Source organism: Pleurodeles waltl, chromosome 1_2 (genome assembly GCF_031143425.1).
Source record: "Pleurodeles waltl isolate 20211129_DDA chromosome 1_2, aPleWal1.hap1.20221129, whole genome shotgun sequence".
Taxonomy (NCBI): domain Eukaryota; kingdom Metazoa; phylum Chordata; class Amphibia; order Caudata; family Salamandridae; genus Pleurodeles; species Pleurodeles waltl.
In genome coordinates this window covers 670,191,645-670,219,173 of record NC_090437.1, presented here as the reverse complement: position 1 = coordinate 670,219,173, position 27,529 = coordinate 670,191,645, and the positions used below count along the sequence as shown (strand labels likewise).

General features: G+C 43.7%; 1 protein-coding gene across 1 annotated transcript in view; it reads right to left on the bottom strand.

Moving 5' to 3' along the window:
- SMAD1 (SMAD family member 1) overlaps window positions 1-27,529 on the bottom strand; it is a 182,320-nt gene that overhangs the window by 4,777 nt on the left and 150,014 nt on the right. The window contains exon 6 of the mRNA XM_069242608.1: window positions 24,116-24,372. Within this exon, the coding sequence (XP_069098709.1) occupies window positions 24,116-24,372 (257 nt within the window). The remainder of the gene's footprint in view (window positions 1-24,115; window positions 24,373-27,529) is intronic.

Here is a 27,529-nt window from a genome sequence, read left to right as displayed (position 1 = left end):
TATTCGAGAGTTCCATATGTATGTCTGCTATGCAAATCTATTTAGCGTTCTAGATCACTGCCCGAACAGCAGCCAACAAACACATTATCTAACCACATAATGCACTCACATTTTAACTAAGAAATAAAACCTCACAAATGTGGGAGCGGCCAACTTTCTATTACAGCTGCTGCCCTTGCTGTAGATCAACGCCCTGTTCCCTCCCATTAACTGTAACATTCATATCAGTGAATTGCCTTGAGTTTAAGGATAATGATTTAAAGCATCTAGTTTCTGCAGACCATAGGTCGTCAACAGACAACTACACACTAGGTAATACGTTTCCAATGATACCTCTGGTTCTTCCCTCTAGGCTCAGAACTCCTGATCCATCACCACATCTTTGGAAGCTGGGGCACAAAAAAGGGTGATTGTTCTGGGCCCAACGTACAATCAACTGAGAATTTGGCTGGTGCATCTAAAGTCAGCATGAAGGTCCAGCTGGATGAACGAGTACCTGAGGTCCATCAATCTTTGCAGCCGCTAAGCAGAGGAGGAGGAAAGCATCCGAAATACAATACTACTCCCCCCTCCACCAAGACAGAAAAAGGGACTCTAGACAACAAAGCTGAATACTCTCAATTTGAAACATGATACTATTTACTTTTGCATCTTTGGTGATGGCATTAGTCATGAAGGCAGAAAAGAGAATGATAGGCTTGTGATACTTCTTGCTTAGTTTGCTGGATAATTACACGGTTGGACGTTTGTTTTACATATATGGGGAAAAGAAAACAGAGACAACCAGGGCATAATGAACAAAGGTTGCCTGCTAACAACAGAGAGGAACTCCACCATTCCTGACCTATCTTTCGAAAGAGCAGTTTATGCTGAGATTAGAAAGAATGCCTTTCCTCTAAAAATAAGATCCTGCACCTTTTCTTGCATCTAGGCACCAAAATAGAGACTTGAGGCCTAATCACAACCTGAGCTAAGCATGCATAATACAATAATGCTAACCAGTCTCTGCCACTCTCCTGAATAAAACATTAACATGTAAGGCGGCACAGGTCCAAAAATATGTGAAAGCTAACCAATATCTTTAAGCTATATAATGGAAAGACACTGTCCCGTTTTACTATGTCATGGATAGTCGCACAGTTTTACATCATTGCAATGATTTGTACATCACTTTAGACCACACTAAGGTCACCTGGAAGGAAGAAGAGAGAAGGTAAATAAGTAATGGGAGAGAAGAAATGAGGGGATAAGATAGGAAGAATGAAAAGTCATTGCTTGATAGTGAGGTATTATCCAGATGCAGCAGTAAGGTGTTGTGGGTAGTTGGCCTTGTCTATATGACAAGGAGGCAGAAAGGGTGGAAGCCTGAACAGGACAAAGAATACTTAAGTCAAAGGGCTAAGGGTGGTGACAAAGAAAAAGATGAGGGTGTGGCAGTGTCAGAAATCAAAATACATTGTGCAAAAGGTACCAAAGATTAGCAGAAAAGGGTGCTTATTCCCTGGGAGGCAGGAGACTAATACCTGTCCTTTTTAGACTGTCTACAGTGGAACCTCTCATGGGGCTTCACATATTTACCTACGTGCCGAGTTGAAGGTGAGGCGGAGGCAGGGAACCAGAAAATGTAGGGCCAATGCTCAGGCTTCTAGAAAGGTTGCAGACTGCTGTGGACTATATGCTTTTAGCAGAGCGAGGACTGGGGCTCACATCTGAGATGTGTTTGCAATGTGGAGAACAAAGAGCGCAGAACCAGAACACTTTGTGGTTAGGTTCCTGGGAAACATTAAGAAAACTGATTTGTAGAATTTGGACTTTATTACTAGTGCCTCCTGACACGAAAAATAAGGTGAAGATACGAAACACATTACAAGATATTTTAAGATTAAAGTTAATTGCGCTTAACACCATTCCCTATTGAGTCATTACATATTTCCTTATTGTCCATTGGTACTAAAGATGGTGCTGCTTGACTTTTATCCATTGTCAAGGCAGCCAACACCATACAGCAGTGTGCCAGAAGGGAAGACGTAAGAAGCAGCTCTTTTGCCTGGAGGTTTCGTAATCTTTTACTTTTTTTTTGCAATCATGCTAGCAATACTGTGATTCTTCCAGAGATTGGCCATCACATCCAGAACATTATCCTGATTGTAAATCAAAGCTTCAATCTGCTACGGAGTGTGTTCACTATTAACCATTTTTTAAGGGGATGGCTTTAATGGCTTGATGTATTACATCCTCAACCAGGCAACGAACAACCATACCGTGGTTAGACAGTGCCCCTAACTAGTACCATAATACTCTTCACCACACTAGTTTACATCTGGTGGGAATAGGCCTCACACAGTCGGCACCTATGGTAGGACTGAATGATTACTCACTTTCAGAGACCGGTGTCTTTCAATGTCATTGATATCACTGACACGTGCTAGACACCATGATCAGTGAGCCTTGCGCTAGTGTTATGTGGCCATTTTGGTAGTAAGGTTTTTATGAACATGAAAATGAGCTCTAGTTTCTCAAGAAGACTACAGTGTACTGTGCAATTGTGCACCGTGGCGCCAGTTCACAGGAGTATCAATGCCTTTCATAGGTCTGATGCATTTTGGGTGACCTTAAAAGCATACCGGTTCACACTGCTGATGTGTCCAAATGCTGTTCAACTGAGGAGGGTAAACGGAACTTCTGAGTCTTTGCAACCTGTTAGTATTCTGTTTGCCATTTCTTTGGGTTTGCCATTGTTGGGTGGGAACAAGCTCATTTCCACTATATTTTAAATTTCAGCATTCTTATTATGGAGGGCCGCGGAAACCAAATTCAGGGACACTTTTCGGGGACAAAAACTGTGGATGAGTTGCGTTTTCAGAAGTCAGCCCCCATAGACACCAGCCCTTTGAAGAAGGAGATATGTATTGGAGCAGATCCACAGGGTCAGCAGCACAGGAACCATCATTTCATTGAACTATTACTGATTTTATATGCATGTATGGTTTGATATGCTTAGACCAGATGCAAGACTTTCTGAGGTCTTCCTTATAGTTGTTTTTTTCTTTGCAGTTTTATATCGTGCAAACTTGGCCGAAGGCAAGTAAAGTGTTTCACATGACCACCAGTTCACATTACACAAGGTCAGATTATTATTTTTTTTAATTAAATTTTTTCATTTAGGCATGGGGAGATAAAGTGATTCACCCAGCATTACAGGTGAGCCAATGTCGTAACTCAAAACTGGTCCCCTAATTCCAAAGTCTGCAGCTCAGTCTGTTAGGCCATAATTGCACCCAGAGGCAATCTTCTGTGAGGCAGTCACTTTTGTCATTTACTCTCCGACTCAACTGTAGTCTTTTGGTCAGGACATTATGCAAGTATGTAGGCTCCAGTCAGTTGCTTGCAGGAGATCGTGGAAGACCTAGCCACTCAGGTGATCTTGAGCTTATCTTTATGAAAAATTGGTCATCAGGCCAAATTGGAAACTTTGAAGATCAGTATTTACTGTTGCATGATACTATTTCCTCAAACCTGAAACCTTCAGCTTGCAAAAACAAATCTAAGGTGGATTCTGGGCTTTAGACTAAGGTAAGTCTGGGTCAGTGGTGTCATTCTTGAATCGAAAACAAAAGATTTCCAAGAACGTGTGATACTTCAGATCCATCATTTGATTCTAGGTGACTGAATGCAGGTAAAGCTGCAATAGACAGAAGGCTGAACACATTATTTTCTACAATAAACAAGTTTTGATTCTTTCATTTCTGGTGAGCACTTGGTCTAATTGTCAGTTGCTTGATAACTAAGGTGCAAAAGGTTTGCAGTTCATCATCCACCTTGCAAGGCTAGCCGTTGTCTTTTCCCATTTGACGCTGTTTAAAGGGGGCCAAACCACCTGCGTTTCTCAACTCTTGGTTTGTTTAATACACTAGGGCTCTCTAAATACCTAGTTTTCACCTTTCAGCCAGTGACTAAGATTTTAGAGAGAATGTTAGCATAGCAACTTGGTGGTTTGATTCATATGAAAAGAAGAAATAACCATTAGGAAGAATAACCTTGTCCTTGTGAGTATATGTACTAAAGGCTCATCCTGTCCGTTCTTGCATCTGAGAAATGTGCTCAATACTAATAATGCTACCTTGAGTAGAGATCTTTTACAGGGTATTTGTCAAATGGCTTCAGCAATAAAGACAATGGCATGGAACTTAAACCCTCAACGATGTGGGTCCCACATGCCTCCTTGGTAAGATTAACCTTCCAGGAATATCTAATGAATGGGATTTGAATAAAAAAATGCCTTTTTCAACTCGCAATGTTGCCTGGTTAAGTTATAAATGGTCGTGTATAGCCTACCATGTGCAATAGGTATTAAGATAAACTTTAGGAATAACTTTACTATTTAGTCACCTATGATGTAAGACATCTGCATTTTCTTTTTATAACCCACCACACACAGAAAGTGTGACTCCAGCCATTCGAACTGTCAGACTTCAAGTTAATGAAGAAGAGTACATGCAAATACCAGGTACAACTCCATCAACAATATACCTGGGTGCATGGACCAGTAGCCTAGCCAATTGTGTTCACACTAGATTGGTTGAAATTTACAGCAGGTATCTTGGAAGGCCTAATTTATAATTCAGGGCTCAGATCTCAATTATGTACTAGCTGGCCCATAATCCATCTGGCAGGCCATTACAAACCTCTGGCATGCACACTACTTTCAATTTCAGTAGGTAGTACAACGTGCGTGTGTCGCCAGTCTGGATTAGCAGAAAATGGATTTGGAGATAAGCCTAAAGACCTGTGAGTGTTAGACTTTCTTATTTTATCCTGATGATAAATATGTAAACTAGAGTCCTTTAGGTTGCACATACCCTGTACTATCATGCCCTTCATGTGAACGTTCTGGGCGTCATCTATTAAGCTACTGAATATGATGGATCTAAACATGGTCTTCTGAAAGTTCTTTTACATCCACCATTGTGCAACGGACAGATATTCCTGTACAGACCTCAAAGATATGATTGAGACAACTGGTATAAAAAGAGGACAGGGCAGGATATTTTTCTGCAAAGTCTTTACATGTTGGGATATCAGAAGCCAAACTGTGTGTATGTCTGGTCCCAGGAATGTTATCTACTGATTGGAAATAGGACTTGATTTGTTCCTGTTTGCACTGAAAGCCAACTGGGACAATGCCAAATAACTCAGTTAGTGGCTTTCTGACAACATCATGATGTGAGTGAACATAGCACTGTCCTAAAGGGTTCAGTCTTCTCTTCTGCATGTGGAAATAAAAGGAACACATTCAAAGTCCTCTTATTTTGTGTTGCCAGGATGGGTGTTATTAATTGCCATTTTGCTAATTGCAGCATTAAATCAAGAGTTTTTATGCGGCGTATGTTCTCTGTCTGTGGATTTCCTTTGTGAAAGGGAATGAAAATGTCACTTACCCAGTGTACATCTGTTCGTGGCATCAGTCGCTGAGATTCACATGGTATGCATGAGCTCGCCATCTGGTGTTGGGTCGGAGTGTTACAAGTTGTTTTTCTTCGAAGAAGTGTTTTCGAGTCACGGGACCGAGTGACTCCACCTTCTGTGCTCATTGCGCATGGGCGTCGACTCCATCTTCGATTGTTTTCCCCGCAGAGGGTGAGGTAGGAGTTGTACTATAGTAATAGTGCCCGCGCAATGAAAAAATGTAAGTATGTACCTATTAAAGGATTAAGTAATATATACAAATGTACAAAATTGAAGGTAACTTCTGAACTGCTACAGGCTTCCGGGGAGGTGGGTGGGTCCATGTGAATCTCAGCGACTGATGCCACGAACAGATGTACACTGGGTAAGTGACATTTTCAGTTCGATGGCATCTGTCGCTGTAGATACACATGGTATGCATAGACTAGTAAGCAGTTAGTTCCCCATAAGCGGTGGTTTAGCCTGTAGGAGTAGAAGTTGTCTGAAATAGAGTTCTTAATACAGCTTGACCTACTGTAGCTTGTTGTGCGGATAGCACATCTATACAGTAGTGTTTGGTGAATGTGTGAGGCGTAGACCAAGTGGCTGCCTTACATATTTCCTGCATTGGGATGTTTCCTAAAAAGGCCATTGAAGCACCTTTTTTCCTTGTTGAATGTGCCCTGGGAGTAATGGGCAGTTGTCTTTTTGCTTTAAGGTAGCAGATTTGGATGCATTTAACTATCCATCTGGCTATACCTTGTTTTGATATTGGGTTACCTGCATGAGGTTTTTGGAATGCAATAAATAGCTGTTTAGTTTTTCTGATGTTCTTTGTTCTGTCAATGTAGTACATTAATGCTCTTTTGACATCTAATGTATGTAGTGCTCTTTCAGCCACAGAATCTGGCTGTGGGAAAAATACTGGTAGTTCTACCGTTTGATTTAGATGGAATGGTGAAATAACTTTTGGTAAAAATTTTGGATTAGGTCGTAGGACGACCTTATTTTTATGTATTTGTATAAAAGGCTCTTGTGTTGTGAACGCTTGAATTTCACTTACTCTTCTTAGAGATGTAATGGCGATGAGAAAGGCAACTTTCCAGGTTAGGAATTGTATTCCGCAAGAGTGCATGGGTTCGAAAGGTGGGCCCATGAGTCTTGTTAGAACCACGTTTAGGTTCCATGAAGGAACAGGTGGTGTTCTTGGTGGTATAATTCTTTTAAGCCCTTCTATAAATGCTTTGATAACTGGTATCCTATACAAGGAAGTTGAATAGTTAGTTTGCAGGTATGCAGATATTGCTGCAAGGTGTATTTTAATAGAAGAGAAGGCTAGCTTTGCTTTTTGTAAATGGAGCAAGTAATTTACTATATGTTTTGGAGTTGCATCTAGCGGTTGTATCTGATTATGATGGCAGTACCAAACAAATCTTTTCCACTTACTTGCGTAGCAGTGTCTAGTGGATGGCCTTCTGGCCTGCTTTATGACTTCCATACACTCTTGGCTAAGTTGTAAGTGTCCGAATTCTAGGATTTCAGGAGCCAGATTGCTAGATTCAGCGATGCTGGGTCCGGGTGTCTGATCTGTTGGTTGTGTTGCGTTAACAGATCTGGTTTGTTGGGCAGTTTGATGTGTGGTACTACAGACAGATCTAGCAGTGTTGTGTACCAGGGTTGTCTTGCCCAAGTTGGTGCTATTAAAATGAGTTTGAGTTTGTTTTGACTCAATTTGTTTACTATGTAAGGAAGGAGAGGGAGAGGAGGAAAAGCGTAAGCAAATATTCCTGACCAGTTCATCCATAGGGCATTGCCTTGGGATTGCTTGTGTGGGTATCTGGACGCGAAGTTTTGGCATTTTGCGTTCTCTTTTGTTGCAAATAAGTCTATTTGTGGTGTTCCCCAGAGTGTGAAGTAGGTGTACAGAATCTGTGGGTGGATTTCCCATTCGTGGACTTGCTGGTGATCTCGAGAGAGATTGTCTGCCAGCTGATTCTGGATCCCCGGAATAAACTGTGCTATTAGACCAATCTGATGGTGGATTGCCCACTTCCATATTTTTTGAGCTAACAAGCTTAACTGCGTTGAATGTGTTCCTCCTTGTTTGTTTAGATAATACATCGTTGTCATGTTGTCTGTTTTGACAAGGATGTATTTGTGGGTTATGATTGGTTGGAAAGCTTTTAGTGCTTGAAAAACTGCTAATAATTCTAGATGATTTATATGCAGTTTTGTTTGATGTATGTTCCATTGTCCTCTTATGTTGTGTTGATTGAGATGTGCTCCCCACCCTGTCATGGAAGCATCTGTTGTTATTACGTACTGTGGCACTGGGTCTTGGAAAGGCCGCCCTATGTTTAAATTTATACTGTTCCACCATAGAAGCGAGAGGTAAGTTTGGCGGTCTAGCAACACCAGATCTAGAAGGTGACCCTGTGCTTGAGACCACTGTGAGGCTAGGCACTGTTGTAAGGGCCTCATGTGCAGTCTTGCGTTTGGGACAATGGCTATGCATGAGGACATCATGCCTAGGAGCTGTAGTATTGTTCTTGCTTGTATTGTTTTGTTTGGAGACATGTGTTGAATGACCCTGTTGAAATTGTGGATCCTTTGTGGAGTTGGCGTTGCTACTCCTTTTGTCGTGTCTATTATGGCTCCTAGATATTGCTGTACTTTGCTTGGCAGAATGTTTGATTTTGCAAAGTTGACGGTGAACCCTAGTTTGTAGAGGGTTTGTATGACTTGATTTGTGTGGTTTGAGCATTGTGTGAGCGAACTGGTTTTGATTAGCCAGTCGTCTAGATACGGGAACACATGTATTTGCTGCCTTCTGATGTGTGCAGCGACTACTGCTAGGCATTTTGTGAATACTCTTGGAGCGGTTGTTAAACCAAAAGGCAATACTTTGAATTGGTAATGTATTCCTTTGAATACAAACCTTAGATATTTCCTGTGTGATTGATGTATTGGTATATGGAAATATGCGTCCTTGAGGTCTAGGGTTGTCATGTAGTCGTGTTTTTTGAGCAATGGTAACACTTCTTGTAGTGTGACCATGTGAAAGTGGTCTGATTTGATGAATGTGTTTACTACTCTGAGGTCTAGAATTGGTCTCAGTGTTTCGTCCTTTTTTGGTATCAAGAAGTACAGTGAATAAACTCCTGTGTTTATTTGTGTGCTTGGTACTAATTCTATTGCATTTTTTTGCAGTAGTGCTTGAACTTCTATCTCTAGAAGCTGTGAATGGTATTTTGTTAAATTTTGTGATTTTGGTGGTATGTCTGGAGGGAATTGCAGGAATTCTATGCAATAACCATGCTGGATAATTGCTAGGACCCATGTGTCTGTAGTTATTTTGTCCCATGCTTCGTAATATTGACGTATCCTCCCCCCCACTGGTGTTGTGTGGGAGGGGTGTGTGACATGTGAGTCACTGCTTGTTGGTAGTGGTTTTGGGGCTTTGAAATCTTCCCCTATTCCTAGGGAATTGCCCCCCTCTATACTGGCCCCGAAAACCTCCCCTGTACTGTCCCTGGTAGGTGGGCGGTGCGGACTGTGAGGTGCTAGCTTGTGTGGCCTGACCCCGAAACCCTCCTCTAAAAGGTGTTTTGCGGAAGGTGTTATAAGATCCTCTGCTCTGCGGGGAGTAGAGTGCGCCCATGGCCTTGGCAGTGTCAGTGTCCTTCTTGAGCTTTTCTATAGCTGTGTCGACCTCCGGACCGAACAGAAGTTTCTCGTTTACTGGCATGTTAAGCACTGCCTGTTGAATTTCTGGCTTGAATCCAGACGTTCTGAGCCATGCGTGCCTACGGATGGTAACCGACGTATTAATGGTTCTTGCGGCCGTGTCTGCTGCATCCATGGAGGAGCGTATTTGATTGTTGGAAATGTTTTGACCCTCCTCAACAACCTGTTTTGCTCTTTTTTGCAGATCTTTTGGGAGATGTTCAATGAGATGCTGCATCTCATCCCAGTGGGCTCTGTCGTATCGCGCTAGCAGCGCTTGTGAATTTGCGATGCGCCACTGGTTTGCTGCTTGGACAGCAACCCTCTTCCCGGCTGCATCGAACTTCCTACTTTCTTTATCTGGGGGAGGTGCATCCCCAGAAGTGTGTGAGTTTGCCCGTTTCCTGGCAGCCCCTACCACCACAGAGTCTGGTGGCAGCTGAGAGGTGATGAAGACAGGGTCCGTAGGAGGCGCCTTATACTTTTTGTCCACCCTAGGCGTCACTGCCCTACTTTTAACTGGCTCCTTGAAAATGTCCTTTGCATGGCGTAGCATGCCTGGGAGCATCGGCAGGCTTTGGTAGGAGCTGTGGGTTGAGGAGAGGGTGTTAAATAAAAAATCATCCTCTACTTGTTCCGAGTGTAGTTCCACATTATGGAATAGAGCTGCTCTAGCCACCACTTGCGAGTAGGCTGTGCTGTCTTCCGGTGGTGATGGCCTGGTTGGGTATGTGTCTGGGCTGTTATCAGACACTGGTGCGTCGTACAAGTCCCACGCATCCTGATCTTGGTCGTCGTGGCTCATGGCGGTGTGAGCTGGCGACTGTGACGGGGTGTAAGTTGGCGAAGCCGGAGTTACAGGTGGAGGCGAGGGAGGAGGTGTTACCTTTTGTGTTGTTTGTTGCTGAGGAGTAAACTGAAGCGTTCTCTTTCGTTTGACAGGTGGGAGGGTACTGATCTTCCCAGTCCCCTGCTGAATAAAGATACGCTTTTGCGTGTGATCCACGTCAGTGGATTGCAGTTCTTGTTCAAATCTATGTTTCTTCATTTGAGAAGACATAGAATGCTCTTCGGTATAGGAGCCAGAAACAGGGTCTGATGTCGCTTTTTTCGGCTCCGAAAGCCCTGTCGATTGTTTTTTCGGCTCCGAGGTAACCTTCCTCTTTTTCTGTGCCGAAAATTCTTGGCCTCTATGTTCTTCGGCGCCACTGTCTCGGCGTCGATCGGTGTCGACACCGAACTCTCGGTGTCGATGCTTCTGTTTAGCACTCTCTCGGTCCCGAGGAGGCTGCGTGCCGGTGTCTCGACCGAAGTCGGACGATCTCGACACTGAATGGGCCTTTTTCGGTGCCGATTGTTGGTCACCGAGAATTTGGGTGGAGCCATGGCCGGTTGGCAGTGGCGTCCCCTGGGCCTTCTTTCCTTTTTTAATGTTTGATCTCGACGTCTTACTCACAGTTCTTGTAGAGTGTAGCTCGTCGGAGTCTGAATCCTGGATGGAAAAGGATTCCTCCTGTTCCTCTTCTGTCTCGAACTGTGGACGCTCTTTTGGCGTGGACGCCATCTGGAGTCTTCTCGCTCGACGGTCGCGCAGAGTTTTTCGGGACCGGAACGCCCGACAGGCCTCACAGGATTCTTCGCTGTGCTCGGGTGACAGGCACAGATTACAGACCGAGTGTAGGTCCGTATAAGGATATTTGTTGTGGCATTCGGGGCAGAATCGAAACGGGGTCCGATCCATCGGCGTCGTCCTCCACGCGGTCGGGCCGACTAGGCCCCGACGGGGTGCCGAAATCTACCCCGAAGGGCACCGAGGCGCTTCGATGTTGAACGCGTCGTCGTATGTGTCTATCTCTAACCGGATCGCAACGATACCGTCGAAAATCTTCCGTCTTCAGCTAACTTTCCGTTCCGAAACTCGGAGCGACAGGAACACGTCCGAACCCGATGGCGGAAAGAAAACAATCGAAGATGGAGTCGACGCCCATGCGCAATGAGCACAGAAGGTGGAGTCACTCGGTCCCGTGACTCGAAAACACTTCTTCGAAGAAAAACAACTTGTAACACTCCGACCCAACACCAGATGGCGAGCTCATGCATACCATGTGTATCTACAGCGACAGATGCCATCGAACTACACTATTATTTCAAGTCATCACCCTGCCAGAACAAGCACTGCCATAACCAATAGTTCTTGCTTTTAGGACCTTATAAGTATTTAGCCATGCAGTACTTTACATTGACAGATGGAGCATACCATAGCTGACACTGTGCAACCACTGGTGACACCCGTTGGAGGGTCACCCAAACATATCAAGAGAGTTCAGTCATAGTTTAATAAGGATGTTATGTTGGCATGAATCATGGTCATAACCGCAACAAGGAGAGATGAATAAAACATATACAATCATCATGTAAACCCAATAAAAACCATTATCAGAAATAAACTTTGTGTTTGTGCATTCCTTGATACCACATATTCAGGCTCAGAGGGCGTAGTGCATTACACATTTTCAGGCCTAGCAGATCTACTAGAATAATATTACAAACAAGGCCCTTAAAATACAAACTACTCCCAGCTGATGAACAGAAATTCCAGCCATGTGAGAACTTAAAAAGAGACTGAATGGTGGGAGGGGTTATTATTTTAGAGCCCCCCGCCAACCTAGTATGGGGATCCAGAGATGACCTAGACAGCGAGTGTGTTGGGCTGAACATTGTGATGGTGGTCCCACTGTCCTAAGACAACCACTCAGTGAGTTCTAGGCAAAAAGGTTTTGTAAAAGGAATGCCCCGCAAAGCATTATGGGGCAAGTTTCAGAGTGCAGCATATATTGTAGTATCTTCACTGCAATACTCAGAACAGCCCATAGGACACGCCACATTGAAAATAACATTCAGAAGAAACATGGACATGTAACCAAATAGTCAGCCCCTAGAGGGCATAACAACATGAGAACAGGATGGCAGAAGGTAATGCAGTGTAACCATGTATTTAGCCCCTAAAGTGCGTAGTGCCTTACACATTTTCATGCCTTGCTGGCCTACTGCAATAGTAGTACAAAGAAGACCCTTATAACACAAACTACTCCCAGCTGTAGAACAAAAGTTCCAGCCATGAGAGAGCTTAAAAAGACACTGAATGGTAGGAGGTTATTATTTTGGAGGCCCCCCAAACAAATGTGGAGGCCCAGAGATGACCTACGCAGAAAGAGTGTCATGCTAAACGTTTGGGTGGTGGTCCCATTGTTGTACGACAACCATAGGCTGAGTTATGGGCAAAAATGTTTTGCAAAGGAAATGTCCCGCAAAGCATTATGGAGCAGGACTCCAGAGTGAGGTGAATATTGTAGTATTAGCTCTTCCGCTGTGCAGGGAGAGCCGCATTGAGGATTTCTCTGTTTAAAATGGCCCAGTTTATATATTTTGAAACTGCTAAACTTGTACGCAAGTGGTACTCATGTAAAGCGATCCTCCGATCGAGTTCGCGCTACATGAAAGTTAAAAAAAAATGATCAGAAAGAACCCCCTCCAACTTGCAGCTTTTGGGTGCAGATACCATAAAGAAACAGTGGCATGCCCAAAATCAAGAAAGAGGAAAAAACAACATAGAGCCACGAAGCTGGAATGTAAAAGAAAAAAAGTAAAATGCCACACTACGGCATGTGGCTGTGCAACAATCCATGTAACAGGTGGTAACAAAATGGCCTCAACCCAGGACGAACGTAAAGCAGGGGAATTTTGAAAGCAGGCCAAAGAACAAATGAAAAGTGATGGGCATGGTTAAAGCCCACAGAGTAGATTACAGCGTGTTGAGAGAACAGCACATGCACGCTGCTAGGCTTGATTTAAAAAAAAAAAAAAAGGCATACTGAAGACCCCGGATTATACTTCACACATGAAGCATGACACACTTGGCCATGAGTGCCAGCTACACATTAACCTAGTATTAAGTCAACTGTCTACTGGCAGCATCTTTATTGCATGTAATCAATAGTAATCAGTACAATAGCATCTGCTTTCCTACGATATTCTCCTGGTGCAAGGTTTAACTCCATGTGCCCTCACTGCTGTCTGAATTATCTGATAGAGGCTTCTTCAGACTCCTTACCTTTGAATTCTGCCCAGATGTCAGACTGGATCTGGAAGATTTTTGTGAGCAGTACCCATGGGCACTGCTAGGTGATGTCATTTGGCTCCACATCCGTCGTCGGCATCATCCATGCTGGACATGACGTTGTGGGTCCTATGTAGGTGCCACCCTGGCGCACTGACATCAGTTCTTTTTTTCCATGCCAGCAAACGCTGATCCGAAGAGAGATTCCCCGGAGTCAATTATTATTATTATTATTTATTTTTTTAAACATTATGCCAAGATTTATTCATGTTTATATACTCATGGTGCATCGAGGATGTCATCTAGGAAGACCGGATTCAAACCCTGAGGTTCCTGTCATCAGACGATGGTGATGGATCTGCACCTTGTGTGCCTTTGGTGTTTGAGCACGTCTTCAGGTCATGGTCGCACTCCAGAGTGTCGGGCCATGAATCCTAAGGCTTTGAAGGAGAGGTCCCGAATGCTGAAGGAGAGGTCCCGAAAGCTACAGGAGGCCCAATGCTCGGCCTCGCACTGGTTGAGATCTCGATCGTGTGGAAGGCCCTGAGATCAGTTGTGAAAACTGGAGTCAATGTTGTCCCATTCTAAATCATCAGGACATTTGGGTAAGCCTAAGAAAAAGAAGTCAAAGCGTGCTATGCATTCTCCTCGTCCGTCGAGATGAGGGAGCTCCGAGGTCTTGTTCCCAGGATCCTGTGCCATCGCTACGTCTCCTCGAATTCCCAGGAGCCAGAGCGAACCCTGCCCAACTTCGTGAATTCTATGAGGCCCTGCGCCTCCGTTTCTGGCAGCCAGGGCCCGCTGGAGAGCCTTCACACGGTTGGAAGGGGCCACTTTCGGTTCTGCGCTGGCGAATTCAGCCCCCAAGGACTCGATCTGGATCGATGCCGGTCGAGACACCTCGATGTTCCCTGGCATCGGTCTCAAAGCCGATGCTCCTGATGCCCTGCGACAGAGCTGGATGGGTGTTGTACGATGCTGACAAGAGCAATGCCTCCTATGTCAGATCTTGAGCCCCTTTTTTACGGGCTAGGTTACAGTGAGGAATGGTTACTGGAGCCTTTGAAATACCAGCTCCAAGACCTTATGGACTATCGTACAGATTTGGGGATAGCCGGTGGACTGGATACCTCCCCAGACACTGGCATGCTTTCTCCCACTACCGTGGCTATGGAGGAATGAGCATCATACTATATGATGTGAGAGGAGCGCTGAGGTCCAGGACCTTGAGCTCCCTTCAGTGACAGTAAGGACTATCCTCCTGACAGAGGTGCTTCAATCTGGAGCTTCATCTTCCGAACCCCTGCTCCCATTCAATGAAGCCCTTACAATTGTCCTACTGGATAACTTGTCGAAACCCAGCACAGGGGCTTGTGTGAACAGAACCATCGCCCTGTTAGGGTGACTCAAGTTTTCTGACGCAACATCCCACCCCTGTGAGCTTTGTTATCCAGGCCTCCACCTTCAATGGTGCATTCCCTTTCACACCCCTGAACAGGGAATCCAAGAGTCTGAATGCACTTGGTAAAAAGAGGTTTTCTTATGCCAGCCTGCTCTGTGGTGCGTGAACAACACATGCCTTTGAGCCATAATTCCCATATGCTGTGGGATACAGTTGCGCAAGTGCTGCCACAGGTCCCAGAGTAGGCCCAAGCTGTACTTTCCCAAGCAGTTGCTGATGGGAGAGATGCAGCAAAGTTCACGATCCGATGTGTACTGGACACATCAGAGTCACTGCGCAGAGCAGTTTAATCAACAGTGGCCTTGAGGTTCCACACCTGGTTAAGGACATCTGGCTTTTCTGGTTATGTTCAAGCTAATCTTATGGACATACCCTTTGAAGGCACCAGTCTCTTCGGAGAGAAAGCAGACTCTGTGCTAATGTGCTTCAAGGATTCTCATGCTACATTCAGATCGTTGGGCCTCGTGGTGGCTCCTCGTCTTCCTGAGTCTGCTTTTCGCTTCTTTCATGGCTACGGAAGGAGTGCCAAACCACATCAGTTCTCCTCCAGCCACAGTGGAGCACATGCTGACCAGCCTCTGCATGGCTGGGGACATGAGATACAGCACCCTCGTATCAGGAAGCCAGCGGTCTGGCCAGTCTACCGCCTAAGCAGCTGCCTCCAAACATTTCTAGTCTGACTCTCCCTCACCAGGGGCCAATCAGAGGCAGGATATATCATCACCTGCTCTGCTGGCAATCTATCACGTAAAACAGGTGGGTTTTGCAGATAGTCCAAAGGGGCTACTCCCTCCCCTTTACGACTGTCCCTCCATCCATGCCACCATCCTACGATCGGAGGACAGAGGATCACTTGGCACTTCTTCGACAGGAAGTCATAGCTCTCTTGGCCAAGGGAGTCATTGAGAGGGTTCCTGTATCAGAAGTAGGCCGTGATTGCTATTCCAACTACTTTCTGGTACCGAAGAAGAAAAAAGGGGCTGTGCCCTATCCCAGACCTTTGGAACCTCTACCTTTTCCTCAAGAAGGAGAAGTTCAAAATGCTCAGGTGCCATCTGCCCTAGACCCAGGAGACTGGATGGCAGCATTGGACTTGCAGGGCTCTTATTTCCATATTCCTATCCTGCCTGCCCAAAGACATTACTTGCGGTTCACGGTAGGCCACAAGCACTTTCAGTTCACTGTGCTCCGTTGGCCCTACCAGCACTCCTCAGGTGTTCACTAAGGTGATGGCAGTGGTCGCAAATTATCTGTGCAGATCAGTCTTCCACTATTGCGGCAACTGTCTGTTAAAGGTGGGCTCGCCCCAGGCTGTCAAATGCCACCTCCAGACTATGGCAGACCTCCTGCAGTGCTAGGGTTCGCTATAAACGTGCTGAAGCCACAATTTACTCCCTCTCAGACGCTCCCTTTCATTGGAGCTGTTCCAGTCACTGCAGTTTCGGACTCATCCTGCTGAGTGGCGAGTCCAGGATATGATACCCATGTTTCAGCCTCTATCCTGGATTTCGGTGAGAATGACTGAGTTTGCTGGGCCTCATGGCCTCCTGCATCCTGCTGATGGCACATGCCAGATGGCATATGCGGGCTCTGCAGTGGGATCTGAGGTTCCAATGGGCGCAGCATTGGGGAAAATCTCTAGGTTAAGGTCCAGATCTCAGAGGAAACTGCACAAGGTCTGCAGTGGTGGCTCACGAACCGCGATTGGGTCAGAGGCAGATCCCTCTTTCTTCCTCAACCAGATCTGACAGTAGGGACAGATGTGTCACTTCTGCGATGGGGGGCCATGTGGGAGAGGTGGAGATCAGAGGCATCTGGTCTCCGGACTCCAAATCGACCTGTTGGAGCTCAGTGCGATCTGGTTGGCACTGAAAGCATTTCTTCTCTGCGTCAAGGGAAAGACAGTGCAGGTGTTGACTGACAACACCACTGCCATGTGCTACTGCAACAAGCAGGTGGCAGAAGGTATTTTCCAGCAGTGGGGAGAGCTTTTATTAGATCTGTTCACCTCCGCAAAGAAGGAGCAATGTCAGCAGTACTGCGCATGGGAGTTTCCAAAGCGGCAATCGCTCGGAGACACTTTTCGTCTTGAGTGGAACTCAGGCCACCTGTATGCCTTTCCACCCAAACAACTTCTGCCCAGAGTTCTCAAGAAGATCAAGAATGACCGGGCCCAAGGAATCCTTTTGGCTCTGGACTGCTCAGAGTGCCTGCTGTTGAGCATGTTCCATCAATCCTCTGATCGGACTGACCCTTTGAGTGGATCTTCTGTCAGAAGTAGGGGAGGGTTCAGCACCTGAAACGGTCCGCTCTCTGCCTTCTTGCGTGGAGAATGAGTGATGCCCCAGTTGACAGCTTTTGATCTTCCACCCGAAGTCTGTAACGTTATCTTGGCAGCCAGACGACCCTCCACCAAAACCATCTACGCCTGTCCCTGGAAGAAATTTGTGCCACAGTGCACAGACAAGTCTGCTGACCTCCTTTATGCCACCCTCTCTGAGGTTCTGTTGTTTATACTTTCTTTGGGCCAGCAGAGCTTTGCTATGGGCACTCTCAAAGATTATTTGTCTGTAATTTCTGCTTTTTTGAGGTTGCCTGATCAACCTTCTTTAAGTTCCCCAAAGGTCTTGCACATGTGTTGTTTTCCATCCCCATTCATCATTCCTCAATGGGAGTTGAATCTGGTTTTGACTTTTTTGATGTGTGCTCCTTTTGAGCCTCTCATTAACTGTTTTCTCAGGCTTCTTACTTTGAAGGCTGACTTCCTTGTGGCCATTACATCTGCCCACAGAGTGAAGTGAGCTGCAGGCTTTATCATCCAATCCTCCATACCACCATCCACCCTTCTGTCTATCCTGACATAGTGGTGCTTCGCAATAGGGCATCTTTTTTGCCAAAAGTTGTTACTCCCTTTTATGTAGGCCAATTCATCACCTTGTCTACTTTTTACACACCCATACATCCCTCTAAGGGAGAGGGGAGAGACTCAACTGCCTGGTCCCAAAAAGAGTGTTGGCGTTTTACCTTGATCATACAAGAGTTCTGGGTGGACAATCAACTCTTTTTCAGTTATATGGGCCAGACAGAAATGGAACATCTCTAGATGGGTCCTACTCTGTATAAAAATCTGGTATGCAATGGCCAAGAGGCAACCCCCTGAATGTTCGGCGTGCTCATTCTACCAGAGCCAAAGCAGCAACGACTGCATTATCACACAGACTTCAAGCCTTTAATATCTGCCAGGCGGCCACCAGGACACCCCTGCACACACTACTGCCTGGACAGTCAGGTCCAGAGGGACGGGCACTTTGCCCGTTTTGTCCTGCAGGACTTTCTAGTATGAACTTGGTTCGCAGACCCACCTCTGTGGATGGTATTGCTTGGGTATCTATTCAAAGGTAAAGAATCTGCAACTAGAAGACTATCAGATGAGCAAGTTACTTACCTTCAGTAACACCTTATCTGGTAGAAAAAAAAAAATCAGATGCCCATTGTTCACTAAGGACCTCAAGCTTTTACAAAGAAAATATTGCCAGCGAGAAAGGTGATGGAAGTTAGTTAGCTTCTAATTCAGTGGAGAAAGATAAGCTTAGAATGGTCCTGAAGGCTTATAAAGATGCTAGTTTTAAGGCCAAATCAGATTATTTTACTCTAAAGATTAAGAGGGCATTGACTGCCCCTAGAGAATTGTTTAGTGTGGTACGGGCATCGATGGTGCCCCCTTCCTCCCCTGAGGTGGATAATTCTCAAGAATTTTGTAATAAGGTGGCAACTTTTGAAAATAAAATTTTACATATTCACTCGAGCTTTAATCACTCTGAAGAGACTTTACGCCTTCTTGATTTCTCGAATAGCACTTCAGATAATGACATACCTTTGCTTACCAACTTTCAGCCATTATCTCCAGATAGGATCAAAGAGTTTTTAATGGGAATTAAGTCAGGCTCTCGAATGATCCTTGCCTCCCGTACATCCTACTATTGACTATATCAAATGAAGGAGTGGCTCTTGGAACTTTGAATAAGATCGAATCATTTGGGGAATGGATTGAACTTTCATCTTAGTGAATAATTGTTTTCACTACATAGGATCTTTTCTTCCCACAACAGTCACTACCTGGAAATACGACTGCTTACCACTAGATGGTTTAGCAGTTCTTCTTTTTATGTTTCACGGTGCTCTTGTTTTTGTATTTGTTTTAATATATGTGTTATGTTCTTGTACAGGTGATATTTGGACTTTAGGATCTAATTGTTCTAGTTTGGAATAAAGAAATTATTTTTCAGTAAAAAATTAAGGTTTTTACTCAGACATATTAATATATATCTATCCTTGCTGGATATTTTTGTCTTCTTGCTCCCGTACATCCTACAGCAGGTTCCAGAACTAGTTGCCACAGCTCTTGCTCCGGTTTTTCAGGAGGTTTTTTCCACAGTCTTTCGTCCATCTTGGAGGGAAGCGACGGCGATTCCTCTGAAAAAGAAACCGGACCGAGCAGCACATGATTTGAGCAACTTACAGCCTATTTCTTTACTCCCTATTCAGGCTAAGATCTTTGCGAAACACATTAATAAAGAGTTAGCCAGTTTTCTCCATAACTCAGGAAGCTTAGACTTTTCTCAACATGGGTTCAGGAAGGCCCACAGTACCAAATCTACGCTCATAACCACCTCGGACACTATTCGCAGGTTAGTGGATGAGGGGCAGGGAGCAGTACTAGTCCTATTGGATTTATCTGCTGCATTTAACACCATCTCACCTCAGATTATGGTATCTCGTGTCCATCAAGCAGGGATTAGAGATATGGCATTGAGCTGGGCCGATTTCAGGGCCCCGGCGTATTGTCTGCCATGTGGTGTTCCACAAGGCTCTGCCCTTAGCCCCACCTTATTCAATCTATATGTTGCTCCTCTAGCCAGACTGATTCGTTTGTATGGTTTCATGCCCACCTCATATGCTGATGATACCCAATTGATTATCCCTGTTTCTTAAAAAAAATTGGGAGGAAGTGGCAGATCGGTTTTACAATTGCATGCGAGAGATCAACCGCTGGATGGGTCAGAACTGGCTAAAGTTGAATGGTGACAAAACTGAACTTTTGTTGTTCGGCTCCAGTAAAGAGCTGTGGAATTCTCGATGGTGACCTCCGGAGTATGGCAAGCTTTCTGCTCCTATTACTGCCACCAGAAACCAGGGAGTCATTTTTGACAACTGTCTGTGCTTCAAGCCCCAAGTGAACTCCATTATTAAAACTAGTTTCTGGACTCTGAAAATGTTGAAAAAAATCCTTCCTTACTTGCAGATGGAGGAAAGAATTGCAGTCATCCTGACTTTAGTAATGTCTAGATTGGATTACTGCAACTCTTTGCAGTTCGATCTAGATAAATCGTCGCAGAAGCTTCAGCTGATTCAAAATATTGTGGCCTGCTTGATTTTAGATCTCCCTCACTCGGCTTCTGCTAGCAATAGCTTGAAATTACTGCATTGGCTACCGGTCGCGAATCGGCTTATATTCAGAACTCTATGTCTAACTTTTAAGTCTGTACATTGAGGCGGAGCTGACTATTTGGCTTCAAGGTTATGCTGGTATAAGCAGAGTCGGCAACTCAGATCAAAAGAAGCTTACTTGATTCAAGTTTGTCGTACTTGTAGAGCTAGATGGGGAGATAAAGCCTTCACGGTTGTTGCGGCTAAACAGTGGAATTCACTTCCTTTGGATATAAGGAAAGAGCATCATTTTCTGACCTTCAGGAGGTTGGTAAAAACCTGGCTTTTTCCTCTGTAATCTCTTTTCCCTGTCCTCCTCATGCTCCTTGATACTTACTGTTCTCGCCTTAGGACTTCGATGCCACGGCCGGAATGTGCTTTATAAATACCAAAATACAAATACATTCTAGTTGCAGATTCCCTACCAACCCACCCATCCTTCCAGGCTGTGAACTGATTTCCAGGGGCAGGGACTCCCCTTTCAGGGATGCACCAGTAGTCAGTTTCTTTATGGCCCTGTGTTTCTGGCGTGGAAACCCGTTAATAGACACTGACGTCAGTGTGCCAGGGTGTCGTCTACATAGGACCCGCAACGTCATATCAGGCATGGATGATGACGGACGCGGAGCTGATCGGTGGCACCTAACAGTGCGCAGGGGGTGCTGCTCATGAAAATCTTCCAGATTTACTCTGACGCCTGGGGAGAATTCTAAGGTAAGGAATCTGCAACTAGGATATGTCTATACCAGATAAGGCGTTACCAAAGGTAAGTAACTTGTTTAAAAGTATTAAAATGCCATCCATTATAGTAAAAACAAATGCCATTCTCCATTAAATCAGAAACACATAGGGCCTGCTACTTCAATATAGTCGTTTGGGAGCAACAAACAGCATCATGATGCGATCTAAACTTCAAGCTTAGAGATTAACATGGTCATTTGGTTTTACAAATTTACACGTACAACATCCATGTTGAAAATGGAAGCCTGGCTGTGCTTTTCGGTTTGCATAAGTGATAAAGGCAGATATGTTCTTTTTTATACTTTGCATAAAGCCGCTGATTTAGCATGAGGTATAACAGAGTGGTGCACTCACACATTCCGACACCTGAACATGAAATCACTTCCACTTTAATGCAAATATTTTTATAATGGTGGCCTGCCTTTATAGTTTGAGATTGATTGCAATGGCAGTTTTCTAGCTTTGATAGAAAATCTAGAGACTAAGAAGCCTGGCAGACACTGACTCCTGGCAGTTCGGTCTCAGATGAACCTGAAAAAACACAATCACAAATCAGCCCAGTGTGCAGGCTGGAAAAGGCTACAATGGGGTAATTGGGATTAAGGCTGACCTCAGAGTCGTGCTTAATTTTTACCTACTCTGTGAATGTGATGGGGTAGCAATATGGTTTAGCTAGCACATGCTAATTTCTAAGAGTGCTATTTCAGTGCACATGAAACACTCCATTTTTTTCCCTAACAAAGGAAATTAATGGACCCAGGATTTGAATAGAGATGCCTTTAGTGAAGATGTCAGCTTCCACTACTCAAAGCACAGACCCCCTGCATGGTCTACGATAAACCTTTAGGAATAGGAGCATTACTTCTCTTGCGTCCTGCACAGAAAGGTGCATGGTTCCTAATTTGTTTATGTCACACATATTATTGTAGAGGTTACTTGTATCTGAATTTCATTCTGTTGGCCCTGTAGAAACTAAAGCAAAATGAAGTGGTTGTGAATTATTGTCTTGCATGTAAGGCAGTTAGTATGCATAGCCTATTCTACTATTGGGAAAAAGGAAAGAAAAGCTTTACAAACAGTGTTGAGCAATTTTAGAACAGTCGATTGCTAAAGCATACTTGGTTATTTTGTCGTAGACAAGAAATTACATACATGTGCTACATTGATAGATTTTTTTGAGACATCAACAAAAGCTATAGTGGTCTCCATAGTCATGAACTATGGCACAAAGCCGGACGAGTCTCAATTAGATTCCAACATAAAACATTATAATTCTGTAAGAAGTTATTAGAGTCCAATACTGTGTGATTCAACTGACTCCTCTTGTGGCTTTCTCTTATAGGCGATCAGCAGGAGATCATGTGCTGAGAAAAAAACCTTGAAAAGATGGCGACTGGTTTCAGTGAAACCACAGGACTGCATCAGGGACGTGTTTCCTGCAAAATTCTCTTTATTAACCCCTTGACCCAAAAGTAACAAGCATACAACTCTTTGCTTACAGAGTTGCTGCTATGGTCACAGTGAACTTTGTGACGGATCTCTAGTATCACACTAAGGCCAAATGCAAGTGCTTTAAATAAACAGAGGTCTCGCATGGAACTGATGGCACACCTATAATAAGACGTAAGGCACATTTTCACGGTGCCTGACACACAGCGATTCTACTCGACCTTCCTTCTTTTTCTACAAAGTTTTCTTCTCTTATGATCCTTTACAGGCGGTGGCCCTGGGGAACTAGCCTTCAGTACAACATTTCTGTTGTACGAGGAAAGTGAACACCTCTCTTATGAAGTCCTTGTGCTCTGCTGCCAAAGTGATACTCTTTGTAAGAGGATTACAAAAATACTATCAGACTGCAGCACCCTACCCTGCATTACTGTTCCAGGATCCAGAAGTCTGTTAGTATTCCCATTAATGCTGGAAAGGACAGTTTTCGCTCATGATTGAGAGAGCTGCTGCACGGTCAGTCTGCAAAAGTGACTTAAGGCCAAGTGAGGACAGGTAAGGTCATTCATGAGACTGTACTTAGTTACAGTACTGGGACTCTTGCAGTTGTGTATCTTTGTTACAGTGGAAGACAAACTGTCCTTGCTGGCTCAGTTTAAGTTGTGCTGGCAATCAGAATATCCACATTCAAATGCATGTTAGGAGATAAATTACTCGTGCAATTTAAAAGGAAAGTGCTCCATCTGGGATTGGACCTCAAATGAACAGAGCCATCAATAGAGAGATTGGTCACTTTTAGGCTGTCAGCATCATGGACAAGCTGTGATATGGTTTGCAGCAGCAACTGACTTTTTTGTTCGCCGTAATGGTAGCATCCCCAATTCCTGCTCCTAAAGGCTAGGTCACAATGCAGTGCATGTGCCTTCTCCTCGGCCATTTATCCTAAATCACTTTCCCACAAGAGCCCACTCTACCAGCAAGTGATCACGATTATCTCCCGCAAGCCACAGCAGTTTACCGGTAGTTGTTTTAAGTATTTTTATCATAGTACCATAACTATAGCAGCTTTTCTTGTTAAAACCGTTTTAGCTCCTTTCCCTTTCTGTTTACACCACAAGTTGTTGTTTGGTTATTTGGCAAACAGACTCTCTTGCCAAAAGTGTCTGTTTTTCCAAAGACTGAATTGAGCAGAAGGTGAAGAACGCGGGTCCCAATCTATAGCTCAAATATTTACTACATTGCTTTAATTTGCTTCGGAAAGGCGAGAGTAAACAAGTAAAGAGAAGGCTTACTTCAGAAAAATGTACTTGATGGTTAGTAAGATGTAAACCGCCATCGATGAGAGTTAACTACAGAAGATCGCAAATGGGATTAGAAGGCTCTGATTTTATACTGAGCTATGCTGTATGCTATACAGTATGCCGCAGTGGAAAATGAAGATCTCTGCTACATCAAACATGCTGGAAGCATAATGGAGCCATGGCTCAAAAGAGGGACAAAGAAGTTGGTGTGTAATTTTTTTTTTTTTTTTTTTAACGAATAAACCATATCTTCCAGCCCGGCCCAAAGTGTTGCATAGTTTATCCTCCAACAGTATCCTCTATCATTTAAGACCTAATTAAATGGTTGCGGAAATACAAACAAGGATATATATATAAGCTTTTGCAGAAAGAATCCAATACGTTACCCACCTTCACAAAACTCATACGAATAGTGCACATCTTTGTAAGCTCGTAGACTGTCTCAAAGCCATGGTTTACGGACTGGGCCAAAAGCTGTGCAAATTCTTGATTGTTGAAAATCTTCAGACTGCAGCCGCTGGGTATCTTGCATACTGTTGTTGGATGGAAGCCATGGTGATAATTGCAATTCCGACTTTGTACAAAAATACTGCTATCACTGAGACATTCAGCATATACTTCTCCTCCAACATAGTAGAGGTGAACACCTAAAGGAGAGGGTTATAACGGAAACCATGTCATACTACAATAGAAACCACTCGAAGTATTCAGTAATTCTTTGTTTTGGTTTTTAGAACTTTTTCCATATTCAGCAGGTAGTACATACAGGTGAAATACTGTTTGAATAACTATGGATCTTTGTGAGACATACATTTTAAGCATTATTGTAACTGCTCTAAAAATGGCACAGTCCTATAAAAAGTATATCCTGAAACAGCGTGACAAAAAGATAGGATAATATATTGATTGGGGTGAAAACAGTTATAAACTTTGTATACTTCACATGGCATTAATCAGGTCAGCACATCATCTCTCTCCCTCTCATGAAGCTGTACTTCTATTTGATGTTTGGTGTGTGTTGTTTAAAGGAACTGAATCACATCAGTCATGATGTGACTATTTGTTTGCTTAATGCAATGCTAGAGGCAGATCTGCTTTAGATGAAAAGGGAGGGTGCAGCAAGGGACGAATAGGAGCAGGTGAGAAATCACAAAGCTACCCATTAAAGAACTACCAACACCTTTCATCTCGAAGACCCCATTTTAGGTCTGACATAGAGACAGTTTTAGTTGCCTCGCCATCCTGTTGTATTCCAAAAACTTCACAAGAAAAGTAAACACAACCGCACATACAGGCAGGGGCTGCCATCCCCCTTCGTTCATTGGTCTGTTTATGTGCCATTCACATTTAGATTCAACCCTCTGCAGCATACAGCAATGGGCAACGGGTCAAGCCACTTTAGCCATTGGCTCTCTCGACTGCGAATGGCGGCATTCTCGTTTTGCAAATGGGCACGTCTGCCGAAAAATTAGTCCACTATAGAGGCAGGGCTTAAGAGACAAAGGGCCTGATTACAACTTTGGAGGAGGTGTTAATCCGTCCCAAATGTGACGGATATACCACCAGCCGTATTACGAGTTCCATAGGATATAATGGACTCGTAATACGGCTGGTGGTATATCCGTCACTTTTGGGACGGATTAACACCTACTCCAAAGTTGTAATCAGGCCCTAGCACTTCTTTGATATGATATTATGTGTCAGAATGTTTCTAGGGCTTTTTTGGCAAATATTCACATACCAACACTAGTTGGCAGATTTTTAACTTATTACTTATTTTTAACTTTTAATGTCTATTGTATATGTTTGGACAAATCGAAATTTTAAGCAATATCTTAACAAACCTATTGTCTTTCCAATGCCTGTTATCCAGTGATTATAGGAGTATAAATAGTAGTATAGTGGAAAGCATAGGGTATGGAGAAGCAGAACAGATACATTAGGTCTGTATTGTAATCTGGCAGATCTACTAAAAGGGCTTAGCGAGTCGTTGAGCAGGAAAGGGGAGGAGGCAGATGCAAACTAGTGTTCCTTTCCCTATCAATACACCATGTTTACAGATGTTTTTACATTTTATTCAAATGGATGAACAATTACCCACTTGTAAACACATTGTGATGATAGATAGAAACCCTGGGATGTTACCACATTTTAGGTGGTTAGTAGCTTCTTTGAAGAAGATTCTACAACACCAACGACATTAAATCAGCTCACCTCCAGGGGAGTCTTTAAGCACAGAACAAGCAAGTGCTATCCTTGCAGAGTTAAAAATTGAGAAAAGCCTTTCACCATTCCAGACACAGCAATACTGACTGAACTGGTAAAATAACATTTAAGACGACTTAAAGTGAAACCTCTCAGAGCTCGCTAGAGAAGTATAGCTTTGCCCAGATACAACGGAGAACCCAAAATAAGAATAAACAATGCCGTTTCAGGTTAGAGTTCCCCCGTAAATTATGCTGAAATGGAAGTAGGGCATGCAAGGTAGTTTGAGAGTTTTAGATGGAGAGCAGCTCCTTAACAAGGAGCACTATACGACGCCACTAAAGCTCTAAATCTGCTCACCTCACCCGTCTGTTTTTCAAGCAAAGTTTTTAAGCAAGGTATTAGCACAGTAAAGATTCCTCATTTTCTTTTTTACATAATTTATGGAGCATTAACCCTGAAATGGAAATGTTTAAAACCCTTTAAAAAAGTTCAATATAAATTATACAAGGAGGGCACTCCTTTACACCTTAGCAACGTGATACTTTATTCCAACACAAAAGCATAAGGTCAAATACACACATTTGTATGCCCGAGAGGACGCAGGGTTCGAAAACACGTTGGGCTGGACATATGGTGCTCCCTTACACGTGAAGTGCTATGGAACATGAAAAGATTTGTCTAAACAAAAAAACTTAAACACATGCTGACAGAGTATGGTTAGGAGATGAAGTCTCTGAATTTTAAATGACAAGTAGGCGAAATAAAACAATGAAAACTTAACTGATAGATAAGCTCTTATTATTGACAAGTATGAATTACCAGAAACTATTTTTTAGCCTTGTCTGATGCACGAGTTACTGAATGCTAACAGCTCGTGATAACGTCTGTGATATAACTGAAAATCATACATTTTCAGGAACTGGACCCCTAGATAACACAAAACATGCAATTTTAAAACATGCAATTTTACTAAAAGCGCTCAAGTTGAACCTTCAAGGTTAGCAACTGTTTTCTAGGTATTTGTCTGGAAAGGAACCTTCTCAACAGTTATTCTAAAGTAATTTGGTAGGTACATTTTTTTAAAAAATAACCAGCAGGTTAAGTTCGGGGAAATACTAATTTGCTACATAAACACAATACCAGGATACCTCTCCAAATGCTGTTGGGACCTATTAAGAGGCTGCCTGGACCCAACAAAAAAGTCAGCTGTAAAGGAATCTTGTATGCCTTGAGCACTTTTGGGTGTATCTAACGACCTTCCACACAGATGTATTCTGCTATAGCTATTCAGATATTGGATTTCCAATCTAGACCATGTGTTGTGGACAAAGCTGCCACCACATGTTTAGACTCACACAGGCGACTTGCTCTCACTCTACTCCACATTCCTCAATACACATGCAAATAAGGTAATCTTTAGACTCCCTATCAAACAAAAACTCGGTTTCAGTTGGACAGTGATAACAATAGTGACCAGACACACTTATGCTAGAGAACCAGATTGGCAGAACGAAAAGAACACTCAAGCTATCAGTCATAGAGGGTGCTATCAGGTGGTGGGATATCTGAAATAACTCAACCTGAAGTTTTAAACAG